Here is a 14,658-nt window from a genome sequence, read left to right on the forward strand (position 1 = left end):
ATCTTGTGTTGCAAGATCCAAGTTGCAAGGCTGTACTGTAAAGGCTGTGATTCCACAATTACAGCCAGGATACCTGCTCTGTGATCATCGAAACAAGCTCGTTGAAAATGAGAACTATTTTTGGCCAGTATTTTTCAATAATAAGCACGGTTATACAGTACATGTGTGTTTTGTTGTTAATGGCATAGCGATGTGCTGCGTGCACTGTTTTTTGGTTTTTTTTTCCGTCCCGCATATCCACATTACAATTTACAATAAAATAGTACAGATGGAGTCATAGTCATTTACATGTATATGGACGTCAGAACTCAGAAATCACAAATCAAAACGTTGATAGATGCAGTCCCTGATTTTGATACATATAAATGATATATATGTATACAATATATATATTTATATAAATATATATATATATATATATATATGTTTGTTTGTTTGTTTGTTTGTTTATTTGTTTATCTTTTTTGTTTATTTATTTTTATGTTTACATTTTTTTTCAAACCAAAATACATCTTAAATGTAATAAAGTAAGAAGTACAGATATTTGCTTTAAAAATGTAATGGAGTAAAAGTCGAAAGTCTCTGAAACTGATTGTACTTGTACACAGCGACAAAGTGTGTGTGGACTTTCCACCACTGTGCACTATGATGCCCGTGACGGAAACAGACCGGAACAAAGTGGAAGGTGTGATTTTGGGGGAAGGAGTGAGAAGAAGGATGGTGTGTGTGTTTGGGCGATGCCTCTAAGTTTGAGGTTAACCTTGCAGGACTTTTGGAAGGCACATGTGAGCATCAGGCGCTGGGTTTTGGCAGCGGCGGCGGGAGCCTGGTGGGTCAGCGCTTCTCCGGGAGCTGCTACACCACGCTAATCTATTTTAAACCATCTGTGAAATTAGCAAGAATTCTTAAGTCCTTCACCTCCAAGGATTAAAGGATGGCCGAGGGCCCCGTGCGATTCTTACGTGTGTGTGTGTGTGTGCGTGTGTGTGTGTGTGTGTGTGTGTGTGTGTGTGTGCGTGTGTGCCTGTGCGTGCGTGCCTGTGTGCCTGTGTGTGTGTGTGTGTGTGTGTGTGTGTGTGTGTGTGTGTGTGTGTGTGTAATGTACACACACACACACACGCTCGCTAACTCTCGAGGGGGGAAACTGAATCAAAAAGTATGAGATCTCACTCCATTAATAAAAACATCCAGGTCCAGGTGTTAATGTCCTACAAGTTTGATTTGAAATCGTTGTGAATGATGTTATATGTTGAATGCAGGTTTTCCATCCATTTTCAAATAAAAGTCAAACTTTAACAAAGATTAAACACATATGTATTCATCCTGCACTGTATAGCCATCTATATTTCTACTTAATACCCACGGCCGATACTAGCCGCCATAGTGCCAATTGGTTCAGTCTTTTGACTTTGATTTTATCCCGTGCAATAGAATCACATTTTGTATATTCTGCATATTTTTGTATATTTGGCCAAAAAAAAAGGGGGGGGGGGGGGGGGGGGGTTATATGTTCGGTTATTTTTGTTGTTTAATTGGCCATTTTTGTATATTTTACTATTTTTGCACATTTGGTTACTTTAGGTTTTTTTGGGGGCTATTTTCGGGCTGTTCGGCTTTTTCATGTGCTTATTATCTGTACTGCAATGCAGCAATTCTTGCCACAAACAAACCCTTGCATATATGTGCGAGGCTGGAGAATAAAAATACTTGATGCAAGATTGTGAAGGAACGACAGGGGATTTCTACATATAATTCCAGCCGGAGAGATGTGTCAGCGCTGCGTTACCTGGGCCAAAGAGGCAGCGTAATGAAGCCACGAGTCAAGTCTGAGAAGAGAATCAAACGAATGGCATCTGGTCGTCCCTGATAGATCAGAGGCGCGACGACCGGACGGATCCAAGCGACGGATAAAATATTGTTTCCACAGACGGTCCTTTTCGACAGCGCTTTCGTCGCCGCTGTATTAGTTATGATCTGCCGCCCAAACATACACACACACACGCACACACACACACACACACACACACGCACGCACACACACACACACACACACACACACACCTCTATCTACTTGCAGTGACGCTTCTAGCAAATAGGTCACTTATAAACAGTGGCATTATTCTCCATACCTCACGAGAGGCTCAATTACCCCCACACACACACCTCCCATAAAAAAAAGACATGAGAATTATTGTCCTTCACTCAAGATTGAAGTGTCACTACCTAAGCATAATTTAAATTTTGCACACACACACACACACACACACACACACACACACAATAATGTAAAAGACAAATAACCGTAAGACTTCTCGCTCCTCGCCGCCATCAGTTGCAATGCGGCCGCGGAAAATTACTATAAGATTTATTGTTCGAAGGTATACATGTATGTCTAATTTTCCCATTTACCGCACACTGGAGGGAGCGCGTGTAGGGGTGTACGCTGTCGACACTCATATGCTAAATCATCGCTTTCCACTAAACATAGAATGCAAAAAGTGACCAACGTGGAAAGCGAACAGCGCCTCCAGATACTTCCCGAGAGACAGTTGTCGAAGTCCCAGCGTCGGGATCTTTATTTGAAGGAACGGCTTAAAATTTTTTTTAAAATAGTAGATAGTGAGGGAATGATTTGAATTCACGTGTGCTACAGACTTATAGTCATGATGATAATGAGTGAGGGAAGTGGATGGAAGTGATTCAGGGATACAGACCTCTGGACACACACACACACACATACACACACGCGCGCACACACACACACACACACACACACACACACACACACACACACACACGCCCATTGTTCACTGTACTGAATAATAACTTAAGTAAGTTACATTTCCACCTTGAAAACTTTTGCAGACTTCATTCATCAACTTTCAGATTTTTCAAATTTTTGTAACCGTACCTAAGAACAGAGCACAGTTTAATCATCTTAAATAGTTAAGATCAGTTCGGATCTTTTTTTTTTTTTGACAAAACTTAGGGAAATAGCAACAAAATGAAATATTTTTTTAGTTAATTTAACTCCCATTTATACATGTGTACAAGTTAAAGGCAGTGTCTCATTTTCCTAGTGTTCTTACAGTTAGTCTTGCTGTTTTACTTTGATATGACCACGCAGGTTAACAATGGCTTAACTGACACAGTGAACATTATTAATACTCATATAATACTTGAATTGGTTGGACTAACAGAAACGGGGGCAAACTAACTAACAAACTTTTGACATTGAATAAAGGTCCAAACTTAAGAAATACTGGCAACTAAAAATAAGCCTGCCTCGAAATGAGAATAAATAAATGAATAAATTAAGATTCTTCTAAAAAAGTCATAAATCCAGGCAAAAAAACACCAACATTCCAAATTCACATTGAAGAGGAATCTAAATGTGTTCCTGTGAAAAACACACCAAAAAATCCTCCAAAAACTACTACTATTCTCATTTCCCATGTTTTTGTTCTTCAACCATTCTAATACATTTAGAGAAAAATGATCATAACATTTTTAACTTAGCGATTGCAGCTAAAGATGAATTTTTGGGGTTATTCCTTAGGGTATAAATACCTTATATGTGTATGTAATATGTAAAGAGATTTAATATGCAGGCTGTTTCTTCCCTACCTGGTCTTGTGTCTTTTAAATGATCCGTAAATGAGCCAACGCTGCGAAACATTATGTCAGTGGACGTAACAGTTTTATGCAAATTTCAAAGTAAAAGTTTCCAAAATATATATATGGACATTTCCCTCGACATATTTTTAAACGAGTACTGATGACACACTGTGAATAAAGCGCGATCGATGAGTCCTTTATTCAGATTGTTCTCCTTCCTAAACGGGGCGGTTGCTGACCTTTGAACTGTCGGGACAACCCACACATAATACATATGATAAAAGATCCGGTCAAGAAGGAAATAAACAAGCAAAACCTTAAAACAAAATGTCTCTTTAATTTGTAAGTGTCAACAGCAGTACAAAAGATGGAGTGATGGTGAGATGTTTTTTTTTTTTTTTGTCACACAATTTCTTACTCTTTTACAGAAAAGAAGGAAGTTCTTGAGGTAAATGAGCTTAACCAGGCAGCCACGCGGTCCGCCGCTGCCCTTTTAACGTCAATGGACTAAGTACATAGAGAAAGAGTTTGTTACATCATCATCGTCGTCGTCGTCATAATAATAATAATAATATGCCTGGATGCATCCTGTGGGAAGACCACGCTACAACCATGGGAACACGTCTCTCAGGCGCTCCGATCAAAACCCCCCCGGACGGCGTGTGGCTCCTCCGGTTGATATTTATTGATTGGATATAGTGTTTCATTTAAATCTAGCAAAGCGGAGGAGGCTGCTCTCCGAACACACCACTGTTTACCTCACGTCAATACTGCACATGGAAACCAAGGACTTGCTGCTTTACACTTTGAAGCCAAGCAAAAAATTAAATAAAATAAAAAAATAAAACCCTAACCAAAAAAAAAAACCAAATAATAAAATTGTTTAGTACCATTGTCTTTTTTTTTTTCTTTTTTATTTTTTTTTTTTTTACTTTTGTTCCTTTTAACAATAATATCCTTAGCAAATAATTGATATTTTTCCATACTGTATAAAGGAGAATGTGAACAGACATGTGATGGCAACCTTCTCTCTCGAGGTTGAATTAAAAACTTTACACTGGACTGTACAAGTTATTATGATAAACTATTTACATATTCGGACATAAAACTTTTTTTTTCTTCTCAAAGCAGCAACAGACACTATGTAGTTCATTTTCCTCTAAATAACACCCAAACAATACTCGCCGCAGGGCCTCGGTACCTGCCGGGGGGGAGGGGGGGGGTGGGTTTCTAATGCAGAAAAGCTCCTATCAGCAATTTCCAAAAGATTAAAACAAAAATAACGGCGGCCCCAAAAACGATGGCAGAGCCACACACAGTGTTGCTTGGGACAAACGAAAAAAGCCGAAAAACGTTGTATAGACAAGGGGTGGATTTGTACACTTTCTGAACAGCAGCGAGCGGGTCAGTCCAGCATGTCAGTGAATAATTGTGCTGATTAAATTAAGTTGAGAACATTCCCCACCATACACACCACAAAGCTCTGACAGAGAAACCCAAACAATTTCAAAATAAAGATACAGTAAGTTATGTCAAAAAAAAAAAACAGCGTCGGGAGCGTCTCTTTCCGCGGATTAATGGAGGAAACGACACGATCGTCAGGATTCAGCGATGTACAAAATGGCGCAAAACGGGAGGAGGAGGATATGAATAGAAGGGGGGGCGACTGCATTTTCCCAATTTTAAAACGCATAATAAATATTTGCACACTCCCACCTTCTTAAAACTCTACAAAAACAATCTATTCATTCGTGAAAAAGAGCCCCTCCAAAAAAAAACCCCACTTTTGTTCATTCCTATAATGTCGACGCAAGCGAAATGCATGCAGTGTGTGTGTGTGTGTGTGTGTGTGTGTTAATTGTCTATTTTAAATTTAGTTTTTCCCCTGATATCAGCCCCCTTTTCAAAAAAGGAATTTAGCGCCAAAACACGAGATACCAAAAGAGAGATTGTGTGGTTGAAAAGTGTCAGCCAATCAATACCTTTTTGAACATCAAGGGCCTTTTTGTACCATATCTGTAACACCTTATTTTGAATATTTTTTTTTTTTCATTCTATCAAGTTGGTTTCGGGTGCAGCTTTTCAATTTGTTACACATGACTTGTCTCTAAATGGGGTTTAAAAGATTATCCAAACGTATCATTCTCAGGTCCAGAACAATGTACAGCATCCGTGTGAGGTACAGTGACTCGCCAGGCTTTAAACACATGGATCCACATACACCAATGTAAAAAAAACAAACGAAACAAATTCAAAAGAGACACGCACATAACTTATACTTCACTACTTACCCATGAACAAAAATAGAAATCTATTTCCTATGTTATATTTACAATAAAATCTAAAATGACATGTCTTTCTTTTTTTATTTTTTTCAATGTAAGCTCCCAATTCGTGAATTCTCTGATTGTCCTTTTTTAAAACTTAACCTGGCAATTTTCTTTAATTATAATAATAATAATGATTATTATCATTATTATTATTATTATGATTATTATTATTATTATTATTATTATTATTTAGAGCCAGGAGCGGCTAATAAATACATGAAGACATTGATACACACGTCTACAGCTGAAATACAATATACAATGCATGTTATGAAGCAAGCCTGTCGTTGGATTCCCACTCTTCTGCTGGTTCTTTCTCTCCGTCTCTCTCTCTCTCTCTCTCTCTCTCTCTCTCTCTCTGTCTCTCTCTCGCTCCATCGTCACACGTGTCACTCGTGTCTTTTGCATAAATAAACCAAAAAAAAAGAAAAATGACTTGAATGGTGGAGGGGGGGGGGGCGCGGACTGGAAACTGTCCAGTCCAAGCGTTGGAATTTCGTTCTTGTTCTTTTTTCTTCTTCTTTTTCCTCCTCCTCCTCCTCCTCCACCTCCTCCTCCACAGCTTCACATTAGTCAGAATCGATAAAAAATACACTTTATATTAATCCAGTGCTTTTAACACTTATTAAACATCGTCTCCTCAAGAGATATGAGTTTGTTGTTATTGTTTGTTTTCTGTTCGTTCGCTCTCTTTTTTTTTTTTTTTTGTTCTTTTCGCTAAAGAGTCAAGTTTCGTCTCGGTTTCCGTCCAGAGTCTTTTCAGCGTCGCCAACCAGCCCCCGTTTGAATTGAATTGGCACTGGCATGGTCATCAAAATATTTACAATCACATACAAATGTACGTTGTTTTTTTTTTTTGTTTTTTTTTCCTTTTTCAATCCACCAGCAAATAACTGGAGCAAACAGCTTCAAAACACCCAGACAGGAGGTCGACCTGGAAGGGGAAACCCATGAACTGTGTTTGTTTGTGTTTGTGGGACCTAAATATCTGAAAAAAAAAACAACAACAACAACAACAACAAGAAAAAATGAGAAAAAACACAGAAAATGAAGGAAAAAAAAAAAAAGAAACAATGAGGTGCTGAAAAACTTTTGAATTGCAAAAAGTTTAAACAATGCCATAACAGCCAGCTCTGAATGTATTAAAATAATGAAACTAAGTTTCCTAAAAAGCCATCTGTACCAATTAGACCAACGCAGGGGGCCACGCAGTGACCATCAGGGGCCCGGCCTGATGGATCAGATCTTGAAAAAAGAAAAAACAACCCTGAAATGGACAGGTTCAAGGGCAAGGGAGGGGAATCGCTCGGGCTCATGCATTAATGATTTGACTATTTGAGGTGATAGCGACTCGTCAGTCATTTTAATAATCCCCCACAGCTTGATATACTTGTTCCATCTGCTCGCTGGGGCCAGGGCTGGGGCCGGGGGCCCCACGCCGAGGCCTTTCCCCGCGAGCGCTTTGATGGAGAGCACAATAATGGCAGCGAAAAAAAAAACCCCGAATTTTATATTGTTTCCCTCCACAGCGTTAGCATCGGCTCTGCTCTGAACCAGATGGCGCCCCCTGGGGGCTGGGGCAGGTCGTGGCCCCTAGGGGACCCGAAAAGATCTCCTGAAACGGAGATCACTGGAACTTAATTTCCTGGCTGATATTTGGAGAAGTAATGATATTTGTGCTTTCCAAAGTGCAAATACACCGTGAAAGCGAAGAAAAAACCCTTAATTCACTGCTTTCCAAAGTGCAGAATACAGAGACGAGTGAAAGCTTTAAACCTTCGCAGCTTTTTTTTTTTTTTTTTTTTTTACTCCACATTTATTTGACTCAAATTGTGTTTTACACATTTTCACCTCTGTTTCTGGAAATATCCAGATAAAAACCAGCATTTATCTTTAAGACTACACGAGTAATCAACTCACGGCATCAAGCGGATGACTAAACTTTTCCCCTTAAGACTTCTTAGTGTCAATTAAAGATTAACAATGTCTCAAAAAGACTTTGGAATGAAAAAAAAAATAAGTTTATTTTTTCTAAGTCCAAAGACTTTAAACTTGCCATCCAAACAGGGGCTTTCTGTTCTTTTTTTTTTTTTTTTTTAAGTAGAATGTCCTGTAGATTCACATTGTACGACATCGCTTGCAGATTGTAATCTTAAATTACACAAAGCTGCATTTTGCTGCCGCTCCAATCCCTCAGATTGGAAGCCTCGGAGCCGTTTAGCGTTCTGGCCTGATTACAATCGTTCTGATTAAGAATTTAGTGATAAGACTGGATTGGATGAGCCAGGGCGGACAGGGAGGGAACTGGACTTGCCGGGTGGGGGAACGGGTGGGGAAACGGGTGGGACTGGGACTGGGAGTGGGAGTGGGTGACGGGGAAGGGTCGCTGATGGTCACTGCGTTTCGTTCCCCTTCGCTGCAAAGCTCGCCGTCTTTAAGTTCCTGAGTTTCGGTTTTATTCTATTTTGTTTTATTTTCTGTACTTTTTTTTTCTTCTAATGCGAGGTTAAAATAAAGAAAGAGAAGACACGGAAGCTGCGCGAAGAGAGCAACAGATTGTCTAAGACTCATGCAGCCTCTCTCGAAAGGGTTTTTAAAGGTGAAAAAATGTGAAATGTTTGGCACTTCTGCACAGAATTGGGCAGCTTATAAGTTTATACATACAGCTACAAAATAATAATAATAATAATAATAATAATAATAATAATAATAATAATAATAATAATAATAATAATAATAAGGTAGGAGTGTGGGGTTTTCCCTTTATAAATGACTCCTAAATCACTCCTTATGAATTTGAAAAATAAAAAAATGTTCTGTTTCTATTTTAATTCAGATTAAGAACATTCAAAAGCTGTTGGCTGCCACAGCATACCTGAGTGAGAATGTCATTCCCATCATGAACAGTAATGCAACATATCAAAAGCATAAAAAAAAGGTTAATTACTTTTTAAGAACTATAGATTTAAATTTAATTTCAAGTTCAATCTGCTGTACGCATTAACTCTATTTTAAAATGTCCATGAACACAGCATATAACAAAATAAACAGCGAAATAAAATAAAAAAAAGAAATTTAAATGAAATTACTACAACCAAACCGCTTTACACACTTTAAGAAAACACTTAAGACCAAATAGCTGTTGATTCTCATGGAGCCACGTCCGCATGCTGGCTCCAAAACGATACATCATTGTTATTGATATTTTTTTTTTCCATTTACATTTTTTTTTGTAAAGTTTTCTATTGTGTCGTTTTTTTTAATTTTTTTTTTAATTATTATTTGTCGTCTCCTTTCTCCATTGCGTTTCTTTTCTTTCCCCTCCTTCAGACCGGGCCAGTCTGAGTGTAGTTGTGTAGTGTATGCGTGTGGGAGCCTCAGTTGGCGCTGACGGGCTCCTGTGTCTCGTTCTCGCTGCTGTAGTCCGATTTGGGGTCGTCCTCAAAGTCCTCGTACATGTCCATGTCCTCCTCGCCGTTGACGGGCTCGCCGCTGTTGACGCTGGTCGCCATGGCGACGGGCTCTAGCTTCATGTTGATGTTGTAGGTGCTCTGGATGACGGGGATGGGCGGCTCGGGGCTCGCCGAGGCGCTGGAGCACTCCGACGTCATCTGCGGGGACGGCGTGGTGGTGGTGGTTGCCATGGTTATCGCCCCCGGGTAGACAACGCCGGCGCCGCTGCTGAGCGGGATCTGTGGCTGCTGGCTGGATTTGAGCGGTTGAAAGTGAGAGAGAGAGAGAGGGAGGGGGAGAGAGAGAGAGAGAGAGAGGGAGAGAGAGCTGCATTCATGACTTTGTTATACTCGTGAAACTAGAGCACCACCGCCGAGAGCACCACCTTCACGTTCTTCAAGTTATTTTTCAATTTACAAAAAAAACCGTATATACTCTGGTTTTTGGGAAATTTCCCAGAAGCTAGGCTAGTTGAACCCCTCCACAGCCATGCATTGAGCTAACACAGTTAGCATGCAGTCTGTCACTATCTCCGTACCGGACGAAGCAAAGATCATATTCGCGGCATACTCGGGGCAGCTATAAAATAATAATCATCAGATCATTTCTAGACAATATTGGTTCTTGATACTTTAAACCCTACAGGTGTTTCTCAAGTTAATATAAATACAGTTCATTGATAACCTTTGAATTTAAAGGGCCAGTCTGCATGAAAAGGCGGGGCCATATTCGGGCCCGTTGAACCGGATTAATTTATAACTTCACATTCGAGCAAAAGGAACCTGCTCTGAGCCGCAGAACTCTGTGAAAATGATTTGGGAAAAGAGCAACGGCCTCCTGACAGCTCGCGCTTTGGAGCCGCTCACAAACGGTAACTAGTTTATTGGGCGACGTAAAGCCCAACACCGTGTTTTCCAGCTCCTTCTGTCTGGTGTTGTAGCGGATAATGGATGACAACGGCTACAAGGTAGTTTACGACTGATGGGGGAACACCTGGAGCGGAGCTTCGCGCAGCTGACCCCCGCGCAGTAAATTCAGGAGTGAACTGTCGGTCAGGACAGCTGTTCTGCTGCGGGAGGTTCAGGCAACAACGTCTGTTTCAGGCAAGTGCACGGCCAAGAAGTGGTAAGAGCAAAGACCAACTCACACTCATAGAAGTTGATCAAAAAAGCATTTATCAGACTCTAGATAAAGAGGTTTACGGTTAATGTTTAGCTTTATCGCTTTATCCCCGTTCTCTTCCTCCACCTTAATAAAGGTGGACACTGTAAACCTCGCGAATCCCCGGCTTTCCGTCGCGTCTAAGCGCGCACCCACCCGACGGTGAAGAACTGCCTCATCTCCTGCCGCCGTGAGCGCATCATCTGCTTGTACTCTCCGATGCGGAGCTTCTTGCCGTCGATGATGCAGGTCCTCTTGGGCCGCGGCTTGTACTTGTAGTTGGGATACTTCTCCAGGTGGATCTTACTGAGGCGCGCCTGCTCCTCGTAGTACGGCTGCTTCTCCTGGTTGGACATGGATTTCCACCGGGAGCCTGGGCAGCAGACACAAAGGGTTAAAACGGGATGGGAGCACGGCTACTCGTATGAAATGGGTTAGGGAGGGGAGGAATTTGTGGATTGAAGGGAAAAAATGTTAATTTGGGGTTTCTATTTAGTTCTAGACTTATCTTTCCTTTTACTGTCTTGCTGCCGCTGTAAAACCCTGTTCGTTTACCCAACACTGTAATTAGAACATGGAACATTACCGTTCTATGTAATCGAATGTACTTTAATCCAGCCCGACAAAACAAAATCTAATATAATCCAAACACCGAGATATCTCTGTTGTGCACGCACTGTCTGGATAGACGGTAAACAAGGGGTCTGTGTTTTACTCCGCCGCGTTCCAGCGTAGGTACAAGTTCCTTTAATGGCCCTGATCTATGGACTCCCAGGGCCGAGCCAACGAGAGCCATTTAGCCCCTGTCATTTTTCATGACAAACACTTAACGGCCGTGACGTGACGTGCTGTAAATCCATCTGCGTTACCGAGGTGGATTGATCCACGGCGGCCAATCAGATATCAGCCCCTCAGCTGACACCCCACCCTCCCCACCGCCACCCACACCCACAGCCACATCCACACCCACACCCTTACCCTTCCCCAACACAGAGACCAGAGACCTCAGGAGGGGCAGGGGCTCAAAGTTAAAAAAAAAAAAAAAGGCTGGAGTGACAAAGGAAAACAACGTTTTTATTAAAGAAAATATATAAATATATCTCCACACAAATTCACGAGGCCCCTGAGCGTTCGAGGCGCCAAGCTCTCTCTGTCTCTGTCTCTCTCTCTCTCTTTCTCTCTCTCTCTCTCTCTCTGAGATTCCTGCGTTTTGACAGATAGAAGGCAGGTGCGTGTTCGGGTGGGCCCAATTTTGCAATCTCTGAAACCTCGCCGTTTCGTCAGGAACAGCACTGCATGTCATAGGCTAGTTTTTAGTCGATGTACATACAGCTGTATAAAACACCCTGGGCGTGGGTAAAGGTGGAGCGAGCCACGCCTGGTGGATATCAGCGGCGGGCCAACAGCTCAACGTGGGTCAGGATCGATTTAAAATAGATAAAGATCCACGCGTAGCGATGAAAGAAAGACGGCGAGTTGACGGTGAAGGGAGGGAACCTTACCCAAGATCTTGCTGATGTTGGAGTTGTGCATGTCGGGGAAGGCCTGCAGGATCTTGCGCCGCTCGTCCTTGGCCCACACCATGAACGCGTTCATGGGCCGTTTGATGTGCGGCTCATTGTTGTTCCGTCCCCGTGACTCCCGGTAGACCCGCGCGTCGGTGGTGCTAGCGCCTCCTGTTGGCCAACGATAATACGGGTTGTGGTTAACCTGCAGAGCCACTGACTGCTCCCTGGAAAGGCCCGAACGACAGGAAGAGAGAGGGAAGCGAGCCATCGGCCAAATGGCACCAACGGAGGTTTCCCCATCGTCCCCGCTGGAACCGCGCCTTAAGCTCAATCTTACCCTCAGAGAACACAGGCTTGGACTATACTATTCAACACACGTTGAATATTTTGTCTCTGGCAAAATGCTCAGACTTCCCCTCTCAGCCGCCGTACACATTTCAAGCTGACATTCATAAATAAATCAATAAAACACACGAGCAGCCAATGTAAATAAACACAGGATTTACTGTAGGAACAAAGTTTTTAAAAACGAAAAAAAAACAAACAAAAAAAAAAAACATTCTTCCCCCGAAGAACATTTTTAGGCGTATATGCAAAAAAGAAAAAATCTACTTCGGCAACACCCCGACTTTTAACAAACAATCTGTTATGCGCACGCACGCACACACACACACAGACACACACACACACACACACACACACAAATAGGGCAAACAGTTAAGATGAGAGTGTGCCGATGTTTCTCAATCAGGTCATTCACAATCAGCATAAGAGAGTTTCTCTCCGTATTAAACTGTACATCAGACTGATAATGATTTCTGTTTGCATGCGCATTTGCTTCCTTTTATATGTAAGATGTGAAAGAATTAAATAAAAGCAATATGAATATTTAAACAAACAAAAACATGTTGATAAACAAGGCTCGAAAAATAAGACAAAAAAAAAAGAAAAGGAAAGAGAAAAAAAACAAAAAAACGCTTTCCATATGCTACGATACATCTTTAATGATCTCAAATCTGGAAAAGAAAGCTCGGGATGAATCATGCATATTTCATCATCCACATGTGAAGTCTTCTCATTAGCCCGTGCCACGAAACCGTCTTGGCACGCGTTACCTGGGGTTTGATTTCTATTATTATTTCAGCCGATAAACAAAATCAAACTCTTAATGAGTAATGCGGGGCCGTGTCGGAGCACGATCCGCTTATTACTCACTGTGCTCGACACGACCAGAAAACTTGTACGTTGTTGTGTACAAAGCCCTGGAAAAAAGTAACTCATTTTATTTCTTTTTTTTCCCACCACGAAACTGTTACAGGAGACAGGGGGACGAGGCTGTGTTTGCAAGCGTTCACTTGGATGCACATCCATAGACACATACAGTGTCAATGCAGCATTGTGCTATGAATTTCCTGAATTTGCCCCGCCGGGATTAATTATTAATTAAGTCTCATCTTACCTCATCTTCTGATTGGGCTGGACTTACGTGCGCTTTACACCCGCCTTAACTCTTAATAAAAAACGCTTGGGTCAGCCGAAAAAACGATTTAAATTTGTAAAATCTATATTCCCTAGGCGCCGTCGACTTGAAATTGAGGAATTAAGATGCATGATTTTGAGTTGAGAACCCTTCCGAATTATGGGTTAAACAACAAATTAAAGCAATTTTCCTTACGTTGATCGAATGACTCCGATCTAATGTGTGTGTTTTTTCAGTGCGCACACACCTTCGTACACACTCAAAAACATGATATTTCTTATCCGTGACATCTTGCATTAGCATTATCCATCAATCACGATAACTAATGACCAAACTCACATTATGGGTCTCATCACGGTCGTTATGGTGCTTTTATTTTATTCATTATTATTATTATTATTATTATTATTTTTATTATTATTATTTTATTTTGTATTAATTTATCATTACTTTATGAATTATCCGATTTGTAAATGACTTTTAAATTTTTTATTTTCTATTTAATTTTACACAAGTTATCCTCCATCTGCAAAAGAAAAAAAAAAGAAAAATCCAGCGGTTCTTGAGCCTGTCAGAGCCCCGACCAGCCGACATGAACCCGGGAATAATACACTGCTGCCACCACCGCGGCCGCCACCGGTCCCCCACAGTACGTTAATTTCATTTAGCATGCACTCACTGTTGAGGATAAATTGATTTCACTTTGTTTGGTTTTGACAAGCGTGTTTATTGTGCAGTGAAATGCGGTGTGGCGGCGGCGGCGGCCGGGACTGACGGTATCCATCAGCGCGGGGCCAATCTGCTGACTGCCGGGGCCAGATGAAGGTATTCATTAGCCCCCGGGAGCGCGGCGCTCACTCAGACACGACAGCCACTGTCTGCTCCCCAGCCCCCCGCCCCCACCCCCGGAATCGCATCGCTCGGCCTAATTTACGACGCTTCCCCTGCCATTACTCTATCACTGACACTGATTCAGCAATTTATATACTGGCGTGCATGCGTACGGGCAGAGGTGAGCTTCTTACGAGAGGAAGAGGAAGGAGGAAGGAGGAAGGAAGGAGGAGGGAAGGAAACAACAACCTGCCACGGCGCCGCTTTAGCCACAGTT

General features: G+C 41.7%; 1 protein-coding gene across 2 annotated transcripts in view; it reads right to left on the bottom strand.

The window, feature by feature from the left end:
• Positions 1-3,935: 3,935 nt before the first annotated feature.
• sox6 (SRY-box transcription factor 6) overlaps positions 3,936-14,658 on the bottom strand; it is a 152,675-nt gene continuing 141,952 nt past the window's right edge. Inside the window, exons 16-18 of one of the 2 annotated variants that reach the window (XM_079998340.1) lie at positions 12,065-12,238; positions 10,719-10,935; positions 3,936-9,653 (exon numbers count right to left, since the gene is read on the bottom strand). In XM_079998340.1, the coding sequence (XP_079854466.1) occupies positions 9,326-9,653; positions 10,719-10,935; positions 12,065-12,238 (719 nt within the window). In that variant the 3' untranslated portion in view covers positions 3,936-9,325. The remainder of the gene's footprint in view (positions 9,654-10,718; positions 10,936-12,064; positions 12,239-14,658) is intronic. The other variant, XM_079998341.1, reaches the window with a different exon arrangement.

Source organism: Zeus faber (genome assembly GCF_960531495.2).
Source record: "Zeus faber genome assembly, chromosome: 3".
NCBI classification, from domain to species: Eukaryota; Metazoa; Chordata; class Actinopteri; order Zeiformes; family Zeidae; genus Zeus; species Zeus faber.